The following is a 12,584-nucleotide window of genomic DNA, read 5'->3' on the forward strand; positions in this document are numbered from 1 at the left end:
AGGAGCCTATAACCTCAGTGGATCTGTGTTCACATACTTACCTTATTCTGTTCAGTAATGAGAGAGTAAACCAAGCTTACAATCAAGCGAGACTTTAAAGTCTTTAGAGACAAATTATTATTCACAGGGAATAATCAGTTTTCAAAGGAAAAAAGCAATCTCTTGTTTCGATGGACATCTTCTCCAATTTTCCTTATCGCTGTTCTTGTACAACAGAGGAGTTTAGAGACCACAGGACCTATATCATTTACAATGAAGAAACCAAACATTTCTTTATTTTCAGACAGATACAGATGAAGAGTCATCACAAGAAGATAACTTGTCAATGGATCCACAGCTTGAAAGACAAGTGGAGACCATCCGCAACCTGGTATATTCCTACATGACCATTATCAACAAGTGCTTCAAAGATCTGATACCCAAGACATTAATGCACCTTATGATCAACAGCGTAAGTAGTTGTTTTTTATCTATCATTGGACTGACTTATCGGCTTTAAGCCTCAATAGCTCATCGTTAGTCATAAAATGTAGGAAATCATTAATTGAATTGCATTATAATGGAAAAGTAACTGAACACTGGAAATGAAAGCTTTGACCAAAACTTTAGGTAATTTAGGCCTAATAGATTTTGAGGCAACAAAACACTGTTGAATGCTGTCAAATCTTGGAAGTAGATCAGATAGTATATTCAATGGGGAAATGTAAAATCACAATATATGCCATTTTTTCTTTACCTATGTACAATATCGCAGAATATGCCAACTTAAAGGAGTTGTCCAGTATTTGGTCGCAAGCCTGCAGTCACTCTATGCCGGCACTGGAGAATCCTGACTGCTAACACACTGCGCACATGTGTGGATTCTTAAGTCAGCAGTCACATAAAATGAGCTCAAAGTCTGGACAACCGTTTTTATACAGTACTAGATGGTGGCCCGATTCTAACGCATCTGGTATTCTAGAATATGCATGTCCACATAGTATATTGCACAGCCCACGTAGTATATTGCCCAGCCACGTAGTGTATTGCACAGCCATGTAGTATATTGCCCGACCACATAGTATATTGCCCAGTCACGTAGTATATTGCTCAGCCACGTAGTATATTGCCCAGCCACATAGTATATTACCCAGCCACGTAGTATATTGCCCAGTGACATAGTATATTGCCCATCCACGTACTATATTACCCAGCCACGTAGTATATTGCCCAGTGACGTAGTATATTGCCCAGCGATGTAGTATATTGGCCAGTTACGTAGCATATTGCCCAGTCACGTAGTATATTGCCCAGTCACGTAGTATGCAGTACAGACACGTAGTACCGTATATTGCCCAGTCACGTAGTATATTGCCCAGACACGTAGTATATTGCCCAGTTACGTAGTATATTGCCTAGTGACGTAGTATATTGCCCAGTTACGTAGTATATTGCCTAGTGACGTAGTATATTGCGCAGCCACGTAGTATATTGGCCAGTTACGTAGTATATTGCCCAGTCACATAGTATATTGCCCAGCCACGTAGTATATTGCCCAGCCACGTAGTATATTTCCCAGTTACGTAATATATCTTTCACAATTGGTGCAGAATCCAACCAGAGGAGCAGCACTTTTAGACCTAATACTATCTAATAGACCTGACAGAATAACAAATCTGCAGGTGGTTGGGCATTTAGGAAATAGCGACCACAATATTGTGCAGTTTCACCTGTCTTTCACTAGGGGGACTTGTCAGGGAGTCACAAAAACATTGAACTTTAGGAAGGCAAAGTTTGACCAGCTTAGAGATGCCCTTAATCTGGTAGACTGGGACAATATCCTCAGAAATAAGAATACAGATAATAAATGGGAAATGTTTAAGAACATCCTAAATAGGCAGTGTAAGCGGTTTATACCTTGTGGGAATAAAAGGACTAGAAATAGGAAAAACCCAATGTGGCTAAACAAAGAAGTAAGACAGGCAATTAACAGTAAAAAGATAGCATTTGCACTACTAAAGCAGGATGGCACCATTGAAGCTCTAAAAAACTATAGGGAGAAAAATACTTTATCTAAAAAACTAATTAAAGCTGCCAAAAAAGAAACAGAGAAGCACATTGCTAAGGAGAGTAAAACTAATCCCAAACTGTTCTTCAACTATATCAATAGTAAAAGAATAAAAAACTGAAAATGTAGGCCCCTTAAAAAATAGTGAGGAAAGAATGGTTGTAGATGACGAGGAAAAAGCTAACATATTAAACACCTTCTTCTCCACGGTATTCACGGTGGAAAATGAAATGCTAGGTGAAATCCCAAGAAACAATGAAAACCCTATATTAAGGGTCACCAATCTAACCCAAGAAGAGGTGCGAAACCGGCTAAATAAGATTAAAATAGATAAATCTCCGGGTCCGGATGGCATACACCCACGAGTACTAAGAGAACTAAGTAATGTAATAGATAAACCATTATTTCTTATTTTTAGTGACTCTATAGCGACAGGGTCTGTTCCGCAGGACTGGCGCATAGCAAATGTGGTGCCAATATTCAAAAAGGGCTCTAAAAGTGAACCTGGAAATTATAGGCCAGTAAGTCTAACCTCTATTGTTGGTAAAATATTTGAAGGGTTTCTGAGGGATGTTATTCTGGATTATCTCAATGAGAATAACTGTTTAACTCCATATCAGCATGGGTTTATGAGAAATCGCTCCTGTCAAACCAATCTAATCAGTTTTTATGAAGAGGTAAGCTATAGGCTGGACCACGGTGAGTCATTGGACGTGGTATATCTCGATTTTTCCAAAGCGTTTGATACCGTGCCGCACAAGAGGTTGGTACACAAAATGAGAATGCTTGGTCTGGGGGAAAATGTGTGTAAATGGGTTAGTAACTGGCTTAGTGATAGAAAGCAGAGGGTGGTTATAAATGGTATAGTCTCTAACTGGGTCGCTGTGACCAGTGGGGTACCGCAGGGGTCGGTATTGGGACCTGTTCTCTTCAACATATTCATTAATGATCTGGTAGAAGGTTTACACAGTAAAATATCGATATTTGCAGATGATACAAAACTATGTAAAGCAGTTAATACAAGAGAAGATAGTATTCTGCTACAGATGGATCTGGATAAGTTGGAAACTTGGGCTGAAAGGTGGCAGATGAGGTTTAACAATGATAAATGTAAGGTTATACACATGGGAAGAGGGAATCAATATCACCATTACACACTGAACGGGAAACCACTGGGTAAATCTGACAGGGAGAAGGACTTGGGGATCCTAGTTAATGATAAACTTACCTGGAGCAGCCAGTGCCAGGCAGCAGCTGCCAAGGCAAACAGGATCATGGGGTGCATTAAAAGAGGTCTGGATACACATGATGAGAGCATTATACTGCCTCTGTACAAATCCCTAGTTAGACCGCACATGGAGTACTGTGTCCAGTTTTGGGCACCGGTGCTCAGGAAGGATATAATGGAACTAGAGAGAGTACAAAGGAGGGCAACAAAATTAATAAAGGGGATGGGAGAACTACAATACCCAGATAGATTAGCGAAATTAGGATTATTTAGTCTAGAAAAAAGACGACTGAGGGGCGATCTAATAACCATGTATAAGTATATAAGGGGACAATACAAATATCTCGCTGAGGATCTGTTTATACCAAGGAAGGTGACGGGCACAAGGGGGCATTCTTTGCGTCTGGAGGAGAGAAGGTTTTTCCACCAACATAGAAGAGGATTCTTTACTGTTAGGGCAGTGAGAATCTGGAATTGCTTGCCTGAGGAGGTGGTGATGGCGAACTCAGTCGAGGGGTTCAAGAGAGGCCTGGATGTCTTCCTGGAGCAGAACAATATTGTATCATACAATTATTAGGTTTTGTAGAAGGACGTAGATCTGGGTATTTATTATGATGGAATATAGGCTGAACTGGATGGACAAATGTCTTTTTTCGGCCTTACTAACTATGTTACTATGTTACTATATTGCCCAGTGACGTAGTATATCGCACAGCGACGTAGTATACAGCACAGAGCCACGTAGAATATTGGCCAGTAAAGTAGTATATTGCCGAGTGACGTAGTATACAGCACAGAGCCATGTAGTATATTGCACAGCAAAGTAGTATATACAGCACAGAGCAACGTAGTATATTGGCCAGTCACGTAGTATATTGCCCAGCCAGGTTTGTCACAGGTGAAAAAATAAAAAATAAACATATACTCACCTTTCCGAAGGCCCCTTGTAGTCCACGGCAGCTTGCGGTCCCAGGGTTGGTATCAGAGCGCAGGGCCTGTGATTATGTCGCGGTCACATGACCGTGACGTCATGGCAGGTCCTTCTGCCATACCATCTTTGCCACCGGAAACTGCAGCGGAAGATGGCGGCCGGCGAGAGCGGCTCAGCGAACTACAGAGGGTGAGTATAGCAGGTTTATTTTTTTAAAATTATTTTTAACATTACATTTTTTACTATTGATGCCGCATAGGCAGCGTCAATAGTAAAAAAGTTGGGGACACACAGGGTTAATAGCGGCGGTAACGGAGTGCGTTACCCATGGCATAACGCGGTCCGTTACCGCTGGCATTAACCCTGTGTTAGCGGTGACCGGAGGGGAGTATGCGGGCGACAGGCACTGACTGCGGGGAGTAAGGAGCGGCCATTTTCTTCCGGACTGTGCCCGTCGCTGATTGGTTGCGGCAGCCATGACAGGCAGCTGGCGAGACCAATCAGCGAATGAATAACCGTGACAGAAGGACAGACAGACGGAAGTGACCCTTTAGGTACCGTTACACTAAACGACTTACCAACGATCACGACCAGCGATACGACTTCGCCGTGATCGTTGGTAAGTCGTTGTGTGGTCGCTGGGGAGCTGTCACACAGACAGCTCTCTCCAGCGACCAACGATCAGGGGAAAGACTTCGGCATCGTTGAAACTGTCTTCAACGATGCCGAAGTCCCCGGGTAACCAGGCCCTGCGCTTAGTAACCCGATATTTACCCTGGTTACAAGTGAACACATCGCTGGATCGGCGTCACACACGCCGATCCAGCGATAACAGCGGGTGATCAGCGACCAAAAAAAAGGTCCTGATCATCCCCAGCGACCAACGATCTCCCAGCAGGGGCCTGATCGTTGGTCGCTGTCACACATAACGAGATCGTTAGCGGGATCGTTGCTACGTCACAAAAAGCGTGGCGTTGCAACGATATCGTTAACAAAATCGTTATGTGTGAAGGTACCTTTAGACAATTATATAGTAGATATATCTATGCTATCTATTCTAATCTGTCACTCTGATTTTACTGTATGCGGCACATGAATTGCCAGCTTTTAGTCTATCTATCTCTCTATCTATTTATCTATGTGTTTTGAAGAATATTTCCTTTGAAAGCGATGTGTAAATGACACATAGAATTTCTCTATGTAATATCTCATGTTAAAATCGCAGTCGGATAGCAATTACACTGCATTCGGATGTAAATCGGATGCTAGGTGTGAAAATCAAATTGCACTCGCATGATTGTCCGGTTTTTTCGGTCCGGATATCGGAACTTTTTTTTTCCACACATATGCGTATGAGCCCTAAAGCACAGAATCAAAGACTTTCTGTACTATTAAAAAGCGTTAAAAACTCTGCTTCATATCTGCACCAAAATCACATCAAATAAGCAGGAAAACGCAAAAAAGAAACGCAGCAAACACGCAATAATCAGAGAAAATTGTTATTGTGTTGTGTGGTGCGGACACCTGCAGAAACAAAGCAGCAGAAAGAATGCAGCAATGTGTGAACATGGCCTCAGCATTACAGTTTTATTACATTTTTTAAGGGTTTAATAGAGAAAAAATATCAATCACACCATTTTTTATGCCACTTATCGATCCCTATAAATAATTGCGTTGTTGTGTTGTGCGGATTGCCAAATATCATATTTGATGATTTGTGATGTTTATTATTTTTTAAAAACGCATTAAAAATGACAATATTTTTTTCGTTATCAAGTTTTTTTCATTATTATTTTTTAGTATATTTTTATAGGAAGAAAAAATCTTTTATTCTCAAACATAGCAGTGTATTTCTATCAGTATAATCTGCTTGTGGAGTCAGAGCCTGCAGTAGAGATCAAGTACACAAACTTTTCCCCTTGACATTTTTTTTAAGTCATGGATAACCCTGTTTTTAACGGGTGAAATAAATAGACGTTTTATTCAATTACTGATCCTTTTTCCTGTTTTTGCTCATTGCACACTGCTGGTCGGCAGCATGGATAGAGGTACTCACTACTGATGCAGCGACAAAGCACGGTGAGGCTTTCCATGTTCTTGCACATTTTTCCTATGGACTTTACTCTATGGCTCCATACACTACTTGTGCAGAACCAGAGATCTTCTGTTAAACCCATACATTGCTCTGCGCACTCTCATGTAGGAGCTCAGCACCTCTCCATACCGAGCTGCACACTTGAGAGCAGTGTTTTCAGCAATCAGTGGTGTCTCGGAATCGGCACCCCCCATCAGTCGTCAGCAAATTTGAGTCTCTATAACATTTGAAAAAGCAAATTAAATAAGTACCTTTTAAACTGAATGAACTTTATGGCAGAGTGGCCCTACGGAAGCCTCTCCTCAGTGCAAGACATATGAAAGTCCACATAGAGTTTGCTAAAAAAACACATGAAGGACTCCCAGACTATGAGAAATAAGATTCCCTGGCCTGATGAGATGAATATAGACCTTTTTGGTGTTAATTCTAAGTGGTATGTGTGGGGAAAACCAGGAACTGCTCATCACCTGCCCAATACAATCCCAACAGTGAAACATGGTGGTGGCAGCATCTTGCTATTGGGGTGTTTTTCAGCTGAAGGGACAGGACGACTGGTTGCCATTGAAGGAAACATGAATGCGGCCAAGTACAGAGATATCCTGGATGAAAACCTCTTCCAGAGTGCTCTGGACCTCAGACTTGGCCGAAGGTTCACCTTCCAACAAGACAATGAGCCTAAGCACACAGCTAAAATAAGAAAGAACAACTTCAGAACAACTCTGTCACTATTCTTGACTTGCCCAGCCAGAGCCCTGACCTAAACCCAATTGAGCATCTCTGAAGAGACCTGAAAATGGCTGTCCACCAACGTTCACCATCCAACCTGACGGAACTGGAGAGGATCTGCAAGGAAGAATGGCAGATGATACCCAAATCCAGGTGTGAAAAACTTGTTGCATCATTCCCAAGAAGACTCATGGCTGTACTAGCTCAAAAGGTGCTTCTACTCAATACTGAGCTAAGGGTCTGAATACTTATGACCATGTGATTTTTCAGTTTTTCTTTTTGAATACATTTGCAAAAATGTCTACATTTCTGTTTTTTTTTTCAGTCAAGATGGGGTGCAGAGTGCACATCAATGAGAAGAAAAATAAACTTTTTTGAATTTACCAAATGGCTGCAATCAAACAAAGAGTGAAAAATTTTAAGGGGTCTGAATACTTTCCGTACCCACTGTACATTGCTGGAATCAGGCTCTCTGCCTCTACATCATGCTGCTCTCAGATGGAGTAGTAAAATCCTGGTGACAGATTCCCTTTAAAAGGAACCTGTCAAGCAGCCCAAACTTGAGCATGGCAGGTATAATTATCTCTGAAACACTCTGTCATTTCAACATAGTTTAAAGATCCAACCATAAGAAAAGACATAATTAGTCTTCTGCCACCCACGGCCCACTTCTTCCCGTTGATCGACAGGTGTCTGCCATATGCATGCATAAGTAGAGACCTGTCAATCATCAGGAGAGATGCTGGGAGAAGCCGGCCAGGAGTGGCCATGGACTAGTCAGGTCTCTCCCTACAGTCTCACCACTATGCATAATTGTGTTTTCCAGGACTTTGCCACTAAAGGCCCCGTCACACATAGCGACGCTTAAGCGATCCCGACAACGATACGACCTGTCAGGGATCGTTGCTGCGTCGCTATGTGGTCGCTGGTGAGATGTCACACAGTGCGATCTCCCCAACGACGCAGCAGCGATGCGGCGACCTGTAGCGACCTGTAGCGACCTGTACAACGATGCTATTTCATGACGATTCAATGGGACGTCCTGTCAACGAGGTCATTGGTAAGGTGTCAAGCACAGCGATGTGTGCTACCCAGCGGGACCTCAACGATCAAAAAACGGTCCAGGCCATTCCGACACGACCAGCGATCTCACAGCAGGGGCCTGGTCGCTGCTACGTGTCACACATAGCGAGATCGCTACTGAGATCGCTGTTGTGTCACAAAACTTGTGACTCAGCAGCGATCTCGCTAGCGATCTCGCTATGTGTGACGGGGGCTTAAGGTCACAGATCTCTCCATTGTCTCAATAGCAAGGTTACATAATCTCACTATGGTTTCCTGTAGGGAGATGTAGTCATAAATAAAGTAAAACCAACATTTTCAATCACAACCATTGTCAGGATCACATGTGCTTCCCATCGGAGGTCTCTTTTCATCATTACAATATGTTAATGCTTTGTATAGAGGAGAAATGCTGTTTTGCTGCCAGTCACAGACTCCACACGTACATTAGTCATGGCACAGTATGTATACTGGTTCTTTTCTATATCAAGCCAGTTTGATCCCCAGGAAATGGTTACCATAGCGATGTAAAAGCTCAGAAAAGCCCTTGAACTTCCTCTGTTTGCTCCCAGCGGCCTTTAGGCAGCTCCCACAAGTCGGCCAAAGTAGACTGGCTGCATCTTATCAAATACTTCCCTTTGCAGATTACGAAACAGGAATCTCTTCCATGGGAAGAATTGTGAGGAGCTTTTACAAGGATATTCTAATAAGGCATCTCTTATCTCCATGCTCAGCATCCTGAGCGCCCTGTCTGTGGGCATCCTTGTTTATTGTGACCCTTAACTCTTGCAGGAAACGGCACTGATAACACATGGGATATTGCCGGACAAATGTCATGGACAGCAGGAGTGACTGGGAATAGTTGGCTGTACAGAGCATTGTGCGGAAACTAACAAAAAAGTGATCTAGAAGAATAAAAAGCAGTCGTTGGGCTGAACCCTCTAAATGACCACTGATCAATTTGTTATATCATCGAACAGGGGGCAGAAATGTGACCCTTTATAAGGCTCAGTAGAGAAAAAAATGTATTGCTGTCTTACGCATGTATTGCTTATTGGTAGGATATGCAATAAATGACTAAACATCAGGGTGAGAGGAGTCAATTGATCCAACGGAGATCAATGAAAAGAAGGCGATGTTCATTAAAGTCTTTAAGAGTTCAAGGGGTTTTCCGGTTTCAGAAACCCCCTGTCACCCAGCTGCAGCTTGCTTTAAAAATGAAAACTATGCTTTACTCACCCTCCCCAGGTACAGCACCACCTTGTTTCCACCGATCCTCCCAGTGTCTGTTATTCTCTGCAGTGCTAACGTCACATCCACAGTGCTACAGCCAAACATTGAGCTCAGCAGCTGTGAGTGGCTCTGTCCACTACTTTGGCTTAGCACCTTTTAGTGGGAGGAGGATATCATAATTTTTATGGCTCGTATTATTTTTTAACATTTTAGTATCTAATTAAATATTTGTGGATATATACTGGAATTACTTTGGCCCTAAATCATTAAGACTAGCATTTTGTACTCCAGTCTTAATGAAGGGAGCACTAGGCTAAGATGTACCAAATTCATTAAGAGACCCTTTATAAGGCTCTACTGAGCCTTATAAAGGGTCTGTTCCGCAGGATTGGCGCATAGCAAATGTGGTGCCAATATTCAAAAAGGGCTCTAAAAGTGAACCTGGAAATTATAGGCCAGTAAGTCTAACCTCTATTGTTGGTAAAATATTTGAAGGGTTTCTGAGGGATGTTATTCTGGATTATCTCAATGAGAATAACTGTTTAACTCCATATCAGCATGGGTTTATGAGAAATCGCTCCTGTCAAACCAATCTAATCAGTTTTTATGAAGAGGTAAGCTATAGGCTGGACCACGGTGAGTCATTGGACGTGGTATATCTCGATTTTTCCAAAGCGTTTGATACCGTGCCGCACAAGAGGTTGGTACACAAAATGAGAATGCTTGGTCTGGGGGAAAATGTGTGTAAATGGGTTAGTAACTGGCTAAGTGATAGAAAGCAGAGGGTGGTTATAAATGGTATAGTCTCTAACTGGGTCGCTGTGACCAGTGGGGTACCGCAGGGGTCAGTATTGGGACCTGTTCTCTTCAACATATTCATTAATGATCTGGTAGAAGGTTTACACAGTAAAATATCGATATTTGCAGATGATACAAAACTATGTAAAGCAGTTAATACAAGAGAAGATAGTATTCTGCTACAGATGGATCTGGATAAGTTGGAAACTTGGGCTGAAAGGTGGCAGATGAGGTTTAACAATGATAAATGTAAGGTTATACACATGGGAAGAAGGAATCAATGTCACCATTACACACTGAATGGGAAACCACTGGGTAAATCTGATAGGGAGAAGGACTTGGGGATCCTAGTTAATGATAAACTTACCTGGAGCAGCCAGTGCCAGGCAGCAGCTGCCAAGGCAAACAGGATCATGGGGTGCATTAAAAGAGGTCTGGATACACATGATGAGAGCATTATACTGCCTCTGTACAAATCCCTAGTTAGACCGCACATGGAGTACTGTGTCCAGTTTTGGGCACCGATGCTCAGGAAGGATATAATGGAACTAGAGAGAGTAAAAAGGAGGGCAACAAAATTAATAAAGGGGATGGGAGAACTACAATACCCAGATAGATTAGCGAAATTAGGATTATTTAGTCTAGAAAAAAGATGACTGAGGGGCGATTGTTGTGAATTCTGTGGCTGAATTCACTCCTGTGGTCACAAGTGGTACTGCAGCTTCTGAGCTTCCTCCCTCAGGTGTTCTGGTGAGCTCGTTAACTGCTTCATTACTTAACTCCGCCTGATGCTGCTATCCTTGCTCCTTGTCAATGTTTCAGTGTTGGATCTGAGCTTCTCCTGATTGTTCCTGTGACCTGCTGCTCTGTATAGCTAAGTGCTTTTTGCTTTTTTGTTGCTTTTTTTCTGTCCAGCTTGTCTTTTGTTTTGCTGGAAGCTCTGAGACGCAAAGGGTGTACCGCCGTGCCGTTAGTTCGGCACGGTGGGTTTTTTTTGCCCCCTTTGCGTGGTTTTGCTTTAGGGTTTTTTGTAGACTGCAAAGTTCGCTTTACTGTCCTCGCTCTGTCCTAGAATATCGGGCCCCACTTTGCTGAATCTATTTCATCCCTACGTTTTGTCTTTTCATCTTACTCACAGTCATTATATGTGGGGGGCTGCCTTTTCCTTTGGGGAATTTCTCTGGGGCAAGTCAGGCCTATTTTTCTATCTTCAGGCTAGCTAGTTTCTTAGGCTGTGCCGAGTTGCCTAGGTAGTTGTTAGGCGCAATCCACAGCCGCTTTTAGTTGTGTTTAGGATAGGATCAGGTGTGCAGTCTACAGAGTTTCCACGTCTCAGAGCTCGTTCTTGTATTTTTGGGTATTTGTCAGATCACTGTGTGCGCTCTGATCGCTAAGCACACTGTGTTTCTGGATTGCCTTCATAACACCTGTCATTAGCAAACATAACAGTACAAGGAGCCTAACTAATGATTCTCAATAGAGGGAAAGAAAAAGTTCTGACATCACTTTTTTTTTTTTTTTCTGCTCTGTGTTCACTTTTTTTTTTTTCCCCTAGACATTTGGGTGATTCTGGACACAGGTGTGGACATGGATATTCAGGGTCTGTGCTCTTCAATGGATAATCTCGTTATAAATGTACAAAAAATTCAAGATACTATTGATCAGAAATCTATGTTAGAACCAAGAATTCCTATTCCTGATTTGTTTTTTGGAGATAGAACTAAGTTTCTAAGTTTCAAAAATAATTGTAAGCTATTTCTGGCCTTGAAACCTCATTCTTCTGGTAATCCTATTCAACAGGTTTTGATTATTATTTCTTTTTTGCGCGGCGACCCTCAAGACTGGGCATTTTCTCTTGCGCCAGGAGACCCTGCATTGAGTAGTGTCGATGCGTTTTTCCTGGCGCTCGGATTGCTGTACGATGAGCCTAATTCAGTGGATCAGGCTGAGAAAAATTTGCTGGCTTTGTGCCAGGGTCAGGATGATATAGAAGTATATTGTCAGAAATTTAGGAAATGGTCAGTACTCACTCAGTGGAATGAATCTGCGCTGGCAGCTTTGTTCAGAAAGGGTCTCTCTGAGGCTCTTAAGGATGTCATGGTGGGATTTCCTATGCCTGCTGGTTTGAATGAGTCTTTGTCTTTGGCCATTCAGATCGGTCGACGCTTGCGCGAGCGTAAATCTGTGCACCATTTGGCGGTACTGCCTGAGGTTAAACCTGAGCCTATGCAGTGCGATAGGACTATGACTAGAGTTGAACGGCAGGAATACAGACGTCTGAATGGTCTGTGTTTCTACTGTGGTGATTCCACTCATGCTATTTCTGATTGTCCTAAGCGCACTAAGCGGTCCGCTAGGTCTGCCGTCATTGGTACTGTACAGTCCAAATTCCTTCTGTCCATTACCTTGATATGCTCTTTGTCGTCGTTTTCTGTCATGGCGTTTGTAGATTCGGGCGCTGCCC

At 42.6% G+C, this 12,584-nt stretch overlaps 1 protein-coding gene across 1 annotated transcript in view; it reads left to right on the forward strand.

Moving 5' to 3' along the window:
* DNM3 (dynamin 3) overlaps nucleotides 1–12,584 on the forward strand; it is a 481,981-nt gene that overhangs the window by 372,611 nt on the left and 96,786 nt on the right. Inside the window, exon 15 of the mRNA XM_069737623.1 lies at nucleotides 284–451. Coding sequence (XP_069593724.1) covers nucleotides 284–451 — 168 coding nt within the window. The remainder of the gene's footprint in view (nucleotides 1–283; nucleotides 452–12,584) is intronic.

Source organism: Ranitomeya imitator, chromosome 8, assembly GCF_032444005.1.
Source record: "Ranitomeya imitator isolate aRanImi1 chromosome 8, aRanImi1.pri, whole genome shotgun sequence".
Taxonomy (NCBI): domain Eukaryota; kingdom Metazoa; phylum Chordata; class Amphibia; order Anura; family Dendrobatidae; genus Ranitomeya; species Ranitomeya imitator.